This window comes from Oncorhynchus mykiss, chromosome 32 (assembly GCF_013265735.2).
Source record: "Oncorhynchus mykiss isolate Arlee chromosome 32, USDA_OmykA_1.1, whole genome shotgun sequence".
NCBI lineage: Eukaryota > Metazoa > Chordata > Actinopteri > Salmoniformes > Salmonidae > Oncorhynchus > Oncorhynchus mykiss.
In genome coordinates, this window is record NC_050572.1 from 11008910 (window position 1) to 11024402 (window position 15493).

At 45.9% G+C, this 15493-nt stretch overlaps 1 protein-coding gene across 3 annotated transcripts in view; it reads right to left on the reverse strand.

Annotated features, from left to right (window-relative positions):
* Positions 1-221: 221 nt before the first annotated feature.
* The window catches only part of LOC110487917 (hyccin), a 32081-nt gene continuing 16809 nt past the window's right edge, over positions 222-15493 (reverse strand). For 2 of the 3 annotated variants that reach the window (XM_036970796.1, XM_036970797.1), the window contains exons 3-12: positions 13632-13733; positions 13201-13383; positions 12549-12629; positions 12307-12422; positions 11781-11876; positions 11046-11162; positions 10671-10758; positions 10340-10446; positions 10031-10089; positions 222-3771 (exon numbers count right to left, since the gene is read on the reverse strand). In XM_036970796.1, coding sequence (XP_036826691.1) covers positions 3260-3771; positions 10031-10089; positions 10340-10446; positions 10671-10758; positions 11046-11162; positions 11781-11876; positions 12307-12422; positions 12549-12629; positions 13201-13383; positions 13632-13733 — 1461 coding nt within the window. In that variant the 3' untranslated portion in view covers positions 222-3259. Of the gene's footprint in view, positions 3772-6776; positions 7086-10030; positions 10090-10339; positions 10447-10670; positions 10759-11045; positions 11163-11780; positions 11877-12306; positions 12423-12548; positions 12630-13200; positions 13384-13631; positions 13734-15493 lie in introns of all 3 variants that reach the window. The other variant, XM_036970798.1, reaches the window with a different exon arrangement.

Consider the following 15493-nt stretch of genomic DNA (forward strand, 5'->3'; position numbering starts at 1 on the left):
GCTCCAAGCAAACTCCTCATACTAATGTTCTTCTGAACATTACAAAGCTTAAAATTAACATAATACATACTGAAATATGCATGCTGATAACATACATACACAAACTGGCTGCAAACTTTCACTCAGATGTCTGGGTTTGAGAACTAGGCCCGTCATGTCATCTCCTGAGTGAGGATGAGTGTGTGTTTGTGCTTGCATGTGTATGATGAAGAACAGCAACAGAAATATAGAAATACTTTATTCTCAGACAGAGTATCTCTATCAGTGAGTTATCTTCAGACAGAAAATCCCAAACAATTGAAGTCCATCAATATGTACAGATTCATGACATACTATAAAACAGAATACAGAAACATGATTGTTATTGTTCCACCATATGAATATAAAACAGATCTAGAACACTGACGGACAGAACTCTGGGACTGATAGAACACTGGTTCTAGAACACAAAGGTTCCAGAGGGGCAGACTTTATTCTGCATTCAGATCTCCAGTAGGAAACAGTGTTCTGTCTGATCTACGGAGTCCTAATCATAGAAATAGAATGAATAGAACAGATGTCACCATTCAAGTCAATGATGGCAAAATGGATGGACTAGTGGCCATTGCAAGTGTACCCATATGTGCAAAGCATGAAGTAAAAGCAGGAAGTGTAAACATCAATATGTGCTGTGATTTGTTTAAACTCAACTGACATTACAAAAAAATACATTTCATTGCATGAGCCACATAGTTAACAATTTAAATGAACATTCTACATTACTTTGAAAAATATTGCGTTACAATACCAGGCAGCCATTGCAAGTGTATCCATGAATTTACCAGCCAAATTGCCAGGGTTAGAGCTTCCAAGTCTTTTCAATTCATTCTATTTCTATGCTCCCAAAACTTCTCTCAATCTTTACCGCAGTGAACTTTATTGCCACCAAAATGGAGAAGAATGTGACTTTGACTTTGTTCTGCTAGTCAGCAGTACACCTCTCCTCAAGGGTGTTATTTGTGTGTATTACATTATAAAGCAGGTTATGATAGACCAGAGAACAAATCAATTAAAAGACCAATCAATCAATAAAGATCAACCCTAGCTTGAATAGGCCTACTCCAAATTCCCTAGCCAGTCCTCTAACGCCCCTATAGCCGCCCCCTATAGCCACTCCTCCCTAGCCGCCCCTATAGCCGCTCCTCCCTAGCCCCTATAGCCGCTCCTCCCTAGCCCCTATTGCAGCTCCTCCCTAACCGCTCCTCCCTAGCAGCTATAGCCACTCCTCCCTAGCCCCTATAGCAGCTCCTCCCTAGCTGCCCCTATAGCCTCTCCTCCTACGCCCCTATAGCCACTCCTCCTACGCCCCTATAGCCACTCTTCCCTAGCCCCTATAGCCGCCCCTAAAGCCACTTCTCCTACGCCCCTATAGCCACTCCCCCCATGCCCCTATAGCCACTCCTCCTACGCCCCTATATCTGCTCCTTCCTAGCCGCCCCTATAACCGCTCCTCCCTAGCACCTATAGCCCCTCCTCCCTAGCCGCCCCTATAGCTACTCCTCCTACGCCCCTATAGCCACTCCTCCTAAGCCCAGGGTATGTTTGGGATGGTGGTCGTGCAGGGTTGGGTCTTCTTGTGCTTTAACACTGAAGGGATTCAACACTGCTAAAACAACAACTATCTGTCTCGTAGGAAAATGCCACATTTATAACCGGACTTGGTCTGCTGTACATAGAACACCACAGTTAAAAGGTCGACTCTGCAATATGACATCAGCATACACGGTGGGGTGACTTCCTGCTACTACATAAGCTGAATCACTCCCTTCATTTGAGTGTTCACACATGCCTCTGCCATACTGTATGCACAAGTGTCCCAAAGCTGAGGGAGTGAAAATTAATCAAGGGGGTAGGGGCTAATTAGACCCTCGGAGAGCCACGTTGGCCAAGCCAGCAAGGCTGCAGTGCGAAGTGCTATCCCGACACACACCATGATATGTTTGCAATTTGAGCGGCGTGCCCAATTATAAGTCCCTTTGCAGTTGTTTGTTTGCCTGATTTGACACATGTAACAGATGAAAAACCTCACAAATGAAACATTGAACTGTTACTGAGGTTTATACATCTTTTAAAACAACAGGGGGATTTGTTCATTTAAAATGTCATGCTCATTTTATTATTTAAAATGTGGACCATGAATTACGTCGGTCAAGCCACGAGCGTGTCCCAAAGTCGATGGGTTCAGGGATCCCTCGCCATTCTCTGGACGTCACCCTCGCCACTCTTTTGAAAGCAACATGTGACAAACGGAGGGTCCTCCAAGCGAGTTGGCTGGGGTGAGGGTTTGGGATCCACCGTTACACTTGATGGTGGTGTCATATTGCAGAGTGTATCTTTACAAAAACCCTAGTCTCTCTCTTCGTCATTGGAACATACCACAGTTTACAAGAACAGTTCATACATCATCAAAACAAATCCACCCCAATCAACTTATTGATCTGAAACACACAAACCCCAATAAGCTTGTTTATTGATGAGATCAGTGAGAAAATATTGCTTCTAATAGGATAACATCAATCAATAGTATTCAGACATTTACAACATTCATCATTTGGGGGGGGGGGGGTTCTACAATTTAGCAATCTGTCGTTTAATCGTTTCGTGGGATGCTATGGCAACAGGAGTGTGAACTTGGCGTTGTGTTGGGGTTGTTCAAACCCTAGTGCATGATGGGTAGGAGTACAGGATTACCATTGGGGTGCAGAGTGGAAGGGGTTGGGGGCTCTAAACTCTCCTATTCATTCTCACACACACACACACACACACACACACACACAATGGTCAGGAGGGATGTATGGAAAGTCAAGCAGGACAAACAGGAGTTTTTTTTTTAAATACTCAATTTCCAAACCTTTTACAAAAACAGTTGTAGTGAGTCACTCTGTCCAGTCTGCAGTTCTGTCTAGTTACCACCAGGGGGGGTGGTTCAGTAACTCCAGGGATGAGGGCTGGACCCAGGGTCCCGGCTCTCTCACACCAGGCTCTTGCTTTGGGGAGAGAGGAGGGGGAGGAGAGGAGCCGGCCTTTGGAGGTGGGAAGCTGTCCTACTGGAGAAGAAGAGGTGGGGGAGATGAAGAATGGTGTGGAGAGGAAAGAAGGGAGGGCATGTGTTAATGAGTTTGGGTTCCAGTCCCACTGGCAGGCTGGGAGTCCAGATCAAAAGGCATGGGGTTAGAGGGTTTAGGTGGGTGGTGAGAAGTCAAGGGTTAAATATCAGGGTTCACAGGTCACTCCTAAAGTGCACCCTGATGCTTGGCGAGCGCTGGGTGTGGGAGGGGCTTATATAGCCTAGCTCCTCCTCCTGTAGACTGCCACTGCATGAATAGCGGCCAGCCTCTGGGTTACCACGATGACCTCCAGTGTTGTTTCCTTCGAAGGAGCGGGAGAACACGGCGCTGGCTGTACGCGATAGGCTGCTCAGAGCGCTATGGGTCGGCCCCTTGGGCACCGATTGGCTGGACGTCAGCGTCAGACGTTTGATTGACAGATCCAGGTTCTCGATCAAAGCCTTCCCCCCTGGAGTACAAGTCTCCTTCTCCTTATGCGACCGTCCACCTAAATGCCACTTCCTGCTTCCTGTCTTGGTCCCTCCCACCCCAGGGGTGATACTGTTGCTGATAGTGATGGTGGGCGGAGTCAGGTAGTCCGGGCCGGACCCTCTTTTAGGACACACCCCTTCATCCACTTCCGAGATATCCATCAACTCGTCCGGGGAACCCAAATCCACTGCATCTAGCGAGAGAAGGAGGGAGAGCGAGAAAGAGGGAGAGCGAGAAAGAGAAGGAGGGAGAGCGAGAAAGAGAAGGAGGGAGAGCGAGAAAGAGAAGGAGGGAGAGCGAGAAAGAGAAGGAGGGAGAGTGAGAAAGAGAAGGAGGGAGAGAGCGAGAAAGAGAAGGAGGGAGAGAGCGAGAAAGAGAAGGAGGGAGAGTGAGAAAGAGAAGGAGGGAGAGAGCGAGAAAGAGAAGGAGGGAGAGCGAGAAAGAAGGAGGGGGAGCGAGAAAGAGGGGGAGCGAGAAAGAGAAGGAGAGGGAGCGAGAAAGAGAAGGAGGGAGAGAGCGAGAAAGAGAAGGAGGGAGAGCGAGAAAGAAGGAGGGGGAGCGAGAAAGAGGGGGAGCGAGAAAGAGAAGGAGAGGGAGCGAGAAAGAGAAGGAGGGAGAGAGCGAGAAAGAGAAGGAGCGAGAAAGAGAAGGAGGGAGAGCGAGTGAGTGAGAAAGAGAAGGAGGGAGAGCGAGAAAGAAGGAGGGGGAGCGAGAAAGAGAGGGAGCGAGAAAGAGAAGGAGGGAGAAAGAGAAGGAGGGAGAGCAAGCGAGCGAGCGAGAAAGAGAAGGAGGGAGAGCGAGTGAGTGAGAAAGAGAAGGAGGGAGAGCGAGAAAGAAGGAGGGGGAGCGAGAAAGAGAGGGAGCGAGAAAGAGAAGGAGGGAGAGGGAGCGAGAAAGAGAAGGAGGGAGAGCGAGCGAGAAAGAGAAGGAGGGAGAGCGAGCGAGAAAGAGAAGGAGGGAGAGCGAGCGAGAAAGAGAAGGAGGGAGAGCGAGAAAGAAGGAGAGAGAGAGAGCACCTTTTTTACATTCCACTTCAAGCACTGGTTGCCATTCAGCTGTACTACTGTGTGATAGCAGTTAGTACTGTGATCAGTTAACTTATCAGGTATCACCAGTTATCAGAGGCCAGCAACAGGCAGAGGTCTGGGCAGCAGGAGTAGTAGAAAGCAAAACGCATACCCACCACACACACACACACACACACACACACACACACACACACACACACACACACACACTACCATCTACTATCTACTAGCAGACGGACAGATAGGCAGGTCCTTCAATAAAACTGAACTGTTATAAAAACTGAAATGAATACTAAATAAAAACCTTACAACATCTGGGCAAGAGACTGCCAGTATGGGCAAACTAGATAGAACCCCTTTCTGATTTGATGAGCACAGTGACCTAATGGCCAATCCAGAGCTGCCTATCCTCCTCAGCTGCTACAGCTAACCAATCAGAAGAGAGCAGTCTGTCACCCCCGGCAACCCAGTGATGTGTTGGAGCAAGGCGTTTTAGAGACCAAAATACCTCGCACGCACATGCACACACACACCAAACTTCCTTCACCAGTGAATGGAGAACAGAGGGAGAATGGATGGAGAGGGTGAGGAAGAAGAAAGAGACCGGAGGACATACAGTAACAACTAGGGTTTCTCTTTATTTTTACTATTGTCCTCATTGTAGAATAACACTGAAGACATCAAAACTATGAAATAACACATTTGGAATCAAGTCGTAACCCCAAAAAATAAACTTTGTCTTGATGACAGTTTTGCACACTCTTAGCATTCTCTCAACTAGCTTCATGAGGAATGCTTTCCAACAGTCTTTAAAGGAGACTCCCACATATGCTTGTTGGCTGCTTTTCCTTCCCTCTGCGGTCTAACTCATCCCAAAACATCTCAATTGGGTTGAGTTTGGGTGATTGTGGAGGCCAGGTCATCTGATGCATCACTCCCATTACTCTCATTCCTGGTCAAATAGCCCTTACACAGCCTGGAGGTGTGTTGGGTCATTGTCCTGTTGAAAAACAAATGATAGTGGGACTAAGCACAAACCAGATGGGATGGCGTATCACTGCCGAATGCTGTGGTAGCCATGCTGGTTAAGTGTGCCTTGAATTCTAAATAAATCACAGACAGTGTCACCAGTAAAGCACCCCCACACCATCACACCTCCTCCTCCATGCTTCACAGTGGGAACCACACATGCGGAGATCATCAGCTCACCAACACTGTCTCACAAAGTCACGGCAGTTGGAACCAAACATTTAAAATTTGAACTCAGACCAAAGGACAGATTTCCACCAGTCTAATGTCCATTGCTCGTGTTTCTTGGCCCAAGCAAGTCTCTTCGTCTTATTGGTGTCCTTTAGTAGTGGTTTCTTTGCAGCAATTCGACCATAAAGGCCTGATTCACGCAGTCTCCTCTGAACAGTTGATGTTGAGATGCGTCTGTTACTTGAGCTCTGAAGCATTTATTTGGGCTGCAATTTCTGAGGCTGGAAACTCTAATGAACTTATCCTCTGCAGCAGAGGTAACTCTGGGTCTTCCTTTCCTGTGGTGGTCCTCATGAGAGACAGTTTCATCATTGCGCTTGGTTTTTGCGACTGCACTTGAAGAAACTTTCATAGTTTTACGGATTGACTGACCTTCATGTCTTAAAGTAATAGACTGTCGTGTCTCTTTGCTTATTTGAGCTTTTCTTGCCATAATATGGACTTGGTCTTTTACCAAATAGGGCTACCTCCTGTATACCACCACTACCATGTCACAACACAACTGATTGGCTCAAACGCATTAAGAAAATAAATTCCACAAATTAACTTTTAACAAGGCACACCTATTAATTGAAATGCATTCCAGGTGACTACCTCATGAAGCTGGTTGAGAGAATGCCAAGAGTATGCAAAGCTGTCATCAAGTAGCAAAGGGTGGCTACTTTGAAGAACCTCAAATATAAAACATATTTTGATTTGTTTAACACTTTCTTGGTTACTACAAGATTCCATGTGTTTTTTCATAGTTTTGATGTCTTCATTGTTATTCTACAATGTAGAAAATAGTAAAAATACAAACTTTTGACTGGTACTGTAGATATCAGGAGAGGCAACGCCGCACGGCAAAAGTTAGTCAGCAAACCAATCAGCCGTCATGCTTAGACAAGACCATGCCTCCACACACTGTTACCTAGGTTACCCCGGGGATGGGGAGGGTCTTAGTACTGGGCCCTCCCTGCGGAGGCGGGCCCAGAACCCTCGTCCACCAATCGCCTCACAGACTTCTGCCTCCTGACCTCTTGACCTCTAAGACTGAGGTCGTGGGTGGGGCTGACCTCTGAGGATGACCCCAGCGGCTCCGGCTCGGGCTGGGTTAATGGTCGGGGGTCACGGGGTCGCAGAGAGTCTCCATTGGGCATCGTCACACTGATCTCTGGGATGGATGACCCTTGACCTCCAGGGGCCGCCAGGTCACTGTCTACACTGACCTCCTGGGACTCTGGGGTCATGGAGATGGGGACACAGATATGAGACAGACACACAAACACAGACAGTAAAATAAATATGATGGCAAAAAAAAAAAAATTATGATCACAAAGTATACAGAGTATAGTGATAATGCACATGCAGACAGTGATAATGTACACGCCTGTATAATAATACAGTCAACTATGCAAAAAGATGAGACAGTGCTCATGTATAGACAGTGCTCATGTATAGACAGTGCTCATGTATAGACAGTGCTCATGTATAGACAGTGCTCATGTATAGACAGTGATCATGTATAGACAGTGCTCATGTATAGACAGTGCTCATGTATAGACAGTGAGCACGTATAGGCACTTAATCCAAGTAAAAATTCCCTGTCTTAGGTCAGTTAGGATCACCACTTTATTTTAAAGGAATGTGAAATGTCAGAATAATAGTAGAGAGAATTATTTATTTCAGCTTTTAATTCTTTCATCACATTCCCAGTGGGTCAGAAGTTTACATACACTGAATTAGTGCTTGGTAGCATTGCCATTAAATTGTTTCATTTGGGTCAAACGTTTCGGGTAGCCTTTCACAAGCTTCCCACAATAAGTTGGGTGAATTTTGGCCCATTCCTTCTGACAGAGCTGGTGTAACTGAGTCAGGTTTGTAGGCCTCCTTGCTCGCACACGCTTTTTCAGTTCTGCCCACACATTTTCTGTAGGATTGAGGTCAGGGCTTTGTGATGGCAACTCCAACACCTGACTTTGTTGTCCTTAAGCCATTTTGTAAGTATGATTTGGGTCATTGTCCATTTAGAATACCCATTTGCGACCAAGCTTTAACTTGCTGACTGATGTCTTGAGATGTTGCTTCAATATATCCACATTATTTTCCTGCCTCATGATTCCATCTATTTTGTGAAGTGCACCAGACCCTCCTGCAGCAAAGCACCCTCACAACATGATGCTTCACGGTTGGGATGGTGTTCTTCGGCTTGCAAGCATCCCAAATTACCCTCCAAACATAAGGATGCTCATTATGGCCAAACAGTTCTATTTTTGTGTCATCAGACCAGAGGACATTTCTTCAAAAAGTATGATCTTTGTCCCCATGTGCAGTTTCAAACCGTAGTCTGGCTTTTTTATGGCGGATTTGGAGCAGTGGCTTCTTCCTTGCTGAGCGGCCTTTCAGGTTATGTCGATATAGGACTCGTTTTACTGTGGATATAGTTTCGTCCAGCCTCTTCACAAGGTCCTTTGCTGTTGTTCTGGGATTGATCAACACTTTTCGCACCAAAGTACGTAGGAGACAGAACGCATCTCCTTCCTGAGCGGTTTGACGGCTGCATGGTCCCATGGTGTTTATACTGGCGTTTGCACAGATGAACGTGGTACCTTCAGGCATTTGGAAATTGGGAGGGTGGGAAGGTGGGAATTTGGGAATTTGTTTTCTGAGGTCTTGGCTGATTTCTTTATATTTTCCCATGATGTCAAGCAAAGAGGCACTGAGTTTGAAATACATACATACAGGTACACCTCCAACTGCCTTAAATTATGTCAATTAGCATATCAGAATGTTTTATTTTTTTATTTTACCTTTCTAGGCAAGTCAGTTAAGAACAAATTCTTATTTTCAATGACAATGACTGCCTGTTCAGGGGCAGAACGACAGATTTGTCAGCTCGGGGGTTTGAACTTGCAACCTTTTGGTTACTAGTCCAACTCTCTAACCACTAGGCTACCCTGCCGCCCCTAGCTGTTTAAAGGCACAGTCAACTTAATGTATGTATGTATGTATGTATGTATGTATGTAAACTTCTGACCCACTGGAATTGTGATACAGTGAATTATAAGTTAGATAATGTGTCTGTAAACAATTGTAGGAAAAATACTTGTCATTCACAAAGTAGATGTCCTAACCGACTTGCCAAAACTATAGTTTGTCAACAAGAAATTTGTGGAGTGGTTGAAAAACGAGTTTTACTGACTACAACCTAAGTGTATGTAAACTTCCCACTTCAACTGTATAGGTAGCGATAATGCATCCGTAATATGTTATTTTACTGCTGCTAACTACTTGTTACTATTTATCTCTTATTCTTATCTATATTTTTTTGAAACTGCATTGTTGGTTAAGGGCTTGTAAGTAAGCATTTCACTGTAAGGTCTACTACACCTGTTGTATTCAGCATTTCACTGTAAGGTCTACTACACCTGTTGTATTCAGCATTTCACTGTAAGGTCTACTACACCTGTTGTATTCAGCATTTCACTGTAAGGTCTACTACACCTGTTGTATTCAGCATTTCACTGCATTCAGCGCATGTGACTAAAAACATTTGATTTGACAGTGATAATGTTTAGAGGACAATATGGAGACACATGAGCAGTGACGTAGTGAATAATACATAGGTAAGTAAATATCTTGATGTGGAGAACCCATGACATGCTGAACTCCAGTTCCTCCTGGAGCTGATAACCTCTCATTAGTAGTCAGTAGAGCTGTGTGGATGGGAAGGGTCTGGAGCTGATAACCTCTCATTAGTAGTCAGTAGAGCTGTGTGGATGGGAAGGGTCTGGAGCTGATAACCTCTCATTAGTAGTCAGTAGAGTTGTGTGGATGGGAAGGGTCTAGAACTGATAACCTCTCATTAGTAGTCAGTAGAGCTGTGTGGATGGGAAGGGTCTGGAGCGGATAACCTCTCATCAGTAGTCAGTAGAGCTGTGTGGATGGGAAGGGTCTAGAACTGATAACCTCTCATCAGTAGACAGTAGAGCTGTGTGGATGGGAAGGGTCTAGAACTGATAACCTCTCATCAGTAGTCATTAATGGTTCTACAGACAGGCCACTACACAGACAGACGAAATGTCTTTAATCACTAGACAAGCTACAGAGAATAGATCAGATACCCTACTGAGACTAGGATAGTGTTTCTAAACCCAGTCCTGTTTGTGTGCCTGTGTGTCTTACCATGTCGCTTCCAGCGATGTCCTCTGATAGAGAGTGATGTGACTGCGTTCCGTGAGATCCTACAGGACGGAATGCACATTCAGAGGGGCAATTATCAGTAGTTCAAAACAGGTAAACAGGAAATGTCATTTAAAATCATCATCCATAAAAAACACAATATTGATCTAGCTTGGCACATGATACCGTTATGGAATGAAATGTCAAAATCCAATATATTAAAATGTCCACACAAAAAAAGATGAATCTACGAAACTATACCTATAGATGAAAACATGAAAACTGTGTCGATAGAGTTTATACATCACATACCTAGAGGAAGTAGGAGTCATCTCCACCTGAATGATGCGAGTTCCTTCTTTACTAGCGCCAGACTTTAGCGCTGCACACTGTTGAGAGGACTTGATGGCATTACCCACCTAAACACACAATGTTAGGCATTGACAACGGGACTGTTGAACAACCGCTGCCTGCTGTGAAGCTGTGTGACACAGCAGCAGCCTTCAGGATTACAGATTAACATCTCAACGTTGAATAATCTACTGGGATTACTGGCACCCCACAAACACCATGGGAGAGGTCAGTGTCCTGGCACACACCGGTGTGTGTGTGTGTGTGTGTGTGTGTGTGAGATGTCACCCACCAGTAGAGCTTCAGGGAACAATTCTAGCTGAGCTCGGTACAGAACATCATCCAGCGCCTTGGAACCGAGGTCCATCTCCCCATTACACCTGGACACACACACACACACACACACACACACACACACACACGGTCCGGGTCAAGGTTAATATCAGGGGTCAGAGATTAGGGCTAGTGTGTATCAGAGGAGGCTGGTGGGAAGAGCTATAGGAGGACAGGCTCATTGTAATGGCTGGAATGGAATGAATGGAACTGAGTCAAAACATGTGGTTTTAATATGTTTGATGCCGTTTTATTTATTCTATTCCAGCCATTACAATGAGCCTGTCCTCCTACAGCTCTTCCCACCAGCCTCCTCTGGTGTGTGTGTTCTCACAGTGCGTAGTGTATCCCAGTGACGAGTTGAACCAGGAACTCAGAAGTGACGGTCAGACGAGAGCTGATACCTTTATACCTCCTCAAATGTTGTCGTGGGAAACCACAGATACACACCCTGTTAACCAAATCACAGGGCAGAGAATACCATCGGTCAACCAATCACAGTATAAAGAATACAGTCAACCAATCACAGTACAGAGAATAGAGTCAACCAACCGAGACACAAAGGCACTCTTTGAGAAATGTGTCAGCCAGCGTATTTTGTTTTATAAAAGAGCACTAGGATTTGAAAAATCCATACCAGTCTAGGTATACTGCTATGTTTTGGCAGGTTTTGCAAGCAAACAATGTTTCTGGAACAAGACAAGGAAGTCTATTACTTGTGTCTAAATGTATTGACCTCAAGCAGCCCTGTTCCTAAAGGCCACAGTGGTGCCAGCATTCATGTTCTTATCCAGTAGAACTGTAGTGAGCAGATCGCCCCTCTGAGTGGCTTTAGCTCAGTGTTCAACACACTGCCAGCAGATGAAGTAGTCCTCAGAGAGAGATCTGTGTGTCCTAGCCTCTCTAGGAAGTGGTAGTATCTTGGCTCAGTTCCACGCTCAAGTCTTAAAGAGGATCAGTTGAGCAGATGCTGGCATGGGGAGTGGGAATGTGTGTGTGTGCGCGTGTTGGGAACGGACTTTCCCTGATGGCAGAACAGCGCAGGGTCATGACGTATTATCTGTGGTACCTGGAGCTGAGCTGGCAGAGGGACTGCAGAGAGGAGGAGGACATGTAACTGAGGGACGCATTGTAACTCAGCAGCAGGAAGGTCAGCACCTCGAACCTACACACACACACACACACACACACACACAGAGACACACACACACACAGAGACACACACACACACAGAGACACACACACACACACACACACACACACACACACACACACAGAGGCGTTTGTTTTACTATCCTTGTAGGGACCAAAACATTTATTCCCATTAAAAGTCCTATTTTTCCTAACCACTAACCCATAACTCCACACCCTACCTTTATTTCTAACCCCTAAAACAGGCCTTTTCCCTTGTGGGGACCGGCGAAATGCCCAAATTGTAAGGACTTGTGGTCCCCACAACAATAGTAAAACCACACACACACAAAATGCAACATTAACGCAAACCAAGAACTGTTGCACAACAGTCAATTAGTCGTGAAAGAAATGTAGCACACAGCAGTCGAGTTCCAACTCAACCATAGCTCGCTGTCTCTGACCTGTTCTGAGCAGTGAAGGTTTCTCTCTGTAGGTGAGGCCCGCTGTACACCACTCTACTCAGCCCGTGATTGGCTAAAGCCCCTTCAGTCAACGCCAGGGAGCCAATGTGGGAGGGCTGGGGGAGGGGTTTATTCATATTAATTACTCTGGATTAGAAACACTTTGATCTGGGGAAGACTGAACAGTTGGCCATCTCCATCCATACACTACTGTTCATAGAGAAAGACTGACTTGTACTTACCTCGTGGTAGACTGAGGGTTTGGAGAGGGAGGGGACAGTGAAAGAGAGGACTTTACTCTGTCCATCCTTATCTACGATCTCCTACATAGAGGGGAGGGTGGGGGGGGGGGGGGGGGGGGGGGGGGGGGAGAGACGGAATGTCAGATTGAAGGAAATAACATTTGTTAAAAGAGCCAAGAAAGCAATGTCTGAGTGGTGTGTGTGAATGTGTGTTCAAAGGCACTGTCAGAGCTGCTAAATGTCAGGATGAGTAATCGCTGAGACAGGATGACGACTGACAGCTGACCTACTCTGTTATTCTGAGAGAGAGAGAGAGAGAGAGAGGAGAGAGAGAGAGAGGAGAGGAGAGAGAGAGAGAGAGAGGAGAGAGAGAGAGAGGAGAGAGAGGAGATAGAGAGAGAGAGGAGAGAGAGAGAGAGAGAGAGAGAGAGAGAGAGAGAGAGAGAAGAGAGAGAGGAGAGAGGAGAGAGGGAGAGAGGGAGAGAGAGGAGAGAGAGAGAGGAGAGAGGAGAGAGGAGAGAGGGAGAGAGAGGAGAGAGAGGAGAGAGAGAGAGAGAGAGGAGAGAGGAGAGAGGGAGAGAGGGAGAGAGAGAGGAGAGAGGGAGAGAGAGAGAGAGAGGAGAGAGGGAGAGTGTGTTGGTGTGTCTCTCACCAGGTTGTATATCCCCAGTAGCAGGGCCTCTATACAGCCTGAGGTGTGTGGGTCCCTGGCTGCAGACGGAGCCAGGAGGAGGGACCAGAGCAGCTCAGGGAGGAACTGGAGCACAAACCGCTGTAGCCAAAGCTCCCCGCTACGGTAGAACTCAAACAGCTGGTGACACACGGGTTCCAACAGCTAGAAGAGAGATGGAGAGGAGAAGGTTTGAGGGAGAGTTCATTTTAAGTTTTAGCTTTAGTTTCAACATACCTAGGTTGTTGTTTCATCTAAACCCCTTTAGAAAGTTAGCTGGTTATTTAGCAAAGAACACAAGCTCTTGGCTAGTATTTTTCCAGAATGTAGCAGTACTAGTGGAAAAGGATTGTATCCGTGTGTGTGTGTGTGTGTGTGGATTGTATCTGTGTGTGTGTGTGTGTAGTACGTACATCACTGTAGTTCTCTCTGATGACTTTGTAGAGCGCTGGGACCAGGGAGCCTTTCTCCTTCAGAGACGCTGCGTAGCTAGACACTGCACTGTCAGGAAGGGTCTGTACACAATCACACAGATCAACACTCTGTACTCGGAGTAACCTTGAAATAACAGTTAACGATGTGTGTATGCGTGTGTGAGAATGAGTAAATGAGAGAGCAACAACTATAACAAAGTCCTCTCATGCTTTGTTGATTTCAAAAAAGCCTTAGACTCAATTTGGCATGAGGGTCTGACATACACATTGATGGAAAGTGGTGTTGGGGGAAAAACATACAACATTATAAAATCCATGTACACAAACAACAAGTGTGCGGTTAAAATTGGCAATAAACACATTTCATTCCTCAGGGCCGGGGTGTGAGACAGGGGTGCAGCTTAAGCCCCACCCTCTTCAACATATACATCAGTAAATTGGCGAGGGCACTAGCTAGAACAGTCTGCAGCACCTGTCCTCACCCTACTAGAATCTGAAGTCAAATGTTTACTGTTTGCTGATGATCTGGTGCTTCGGTCACCAACCAAGGAGAGCCCACAGCAGCACCTAGATCTTCTGCACAGCTTGGGTCCAAACAGTGAATCTCACTAAGAACAAAATAATGTTGTTCCAAAAAAAGTCCAGTTGCCAGGACAACTACAAATTCTATCTAGACACAGTTGCCTTAGAGCAGACAAATAAATATACAGTGCCTTTGGAAAGTATTCAGACCCCTTAACTTTTTCCACATTTTGTTAAGTTACAGCCTTATTCTATGATGGATTTAAAATAAATAAAATAATATACACACACACACACACACACACATATATATATATATAAATAAAATCTCAAATCTACACACAATACCCCATAATGACGAAGCAAAAACACGTTTTTAAAAACACCTTATTTACATATGTATTCAGACCCTTTGCTATGAGACTTGAAATTGAGCTCAGGTGCATCCTTTCCATTGATCATCCTTGAGATGTTTCTACAACTTGATTGGAGTCCACCTGAGGTAAATGCAATTGATTGGACATAATTTGGAAAGGCACATACCTGTCTATATAAGGTCCCACAGTTGACAGTGGATGTCAAAGCAAAAACCAAGCCAGGAGGTCAAAGGAATTGTCCGTGGAGCTCCGAGACAGGATTGTGTCGAGACACAAATCTGGAGAAGAGTACCCAAACATTTCTGCAGCATTGAAGGTCCCCAAGAACACAGTGGCCTCCATCATTCTTAAAAAGGAAGAATGTTTGGAACAACCAAGACTTCCTAGAGCTGGCCGCCAGGTCAAACTAAGCAATCGGGGGAGACGATTGGAGGTGACCAAGAACCCGATGGTCACTCTGACAGAGCTCCAGAGTTCCCTTGTGGAGAAGGGAGAACCTTCCAGAAGGACAAACATCTCTGCAACACTCCACCAATCAGGCCTTTATGGTAGTGGCCAGCAGGGATTGTCAGGATCGAGAGAAAGATGAACGGTGCAAAGTACAGAGAGAGATCCTTGTTGAAAACCTGTTCATGAGCGCTCAGGACCTCAGACTGGGGCGAATGTTCATCTTACAACAGGACACCAACCCTAAGCACACAGCCAAGACAACGCAGGACTGGCTTCGGGATCTGAATGTCCTTGAGCGGCCCAGCCAGAGCCCGGACTTGAAACCGTTCGAACATCTCTGGAGAGACCTGAAAATAGCTGTAAAGCGACGCTCCACATCTAACCTGACAGAGCTTGAGAGGATCTGCAGGGAAGAATGGGAGAAACTCCCCAAATACAGGTGCCAAGCTTGTAGCGTCATACCCAAGAAGAATCGAGGCTGTTATCGCTGTC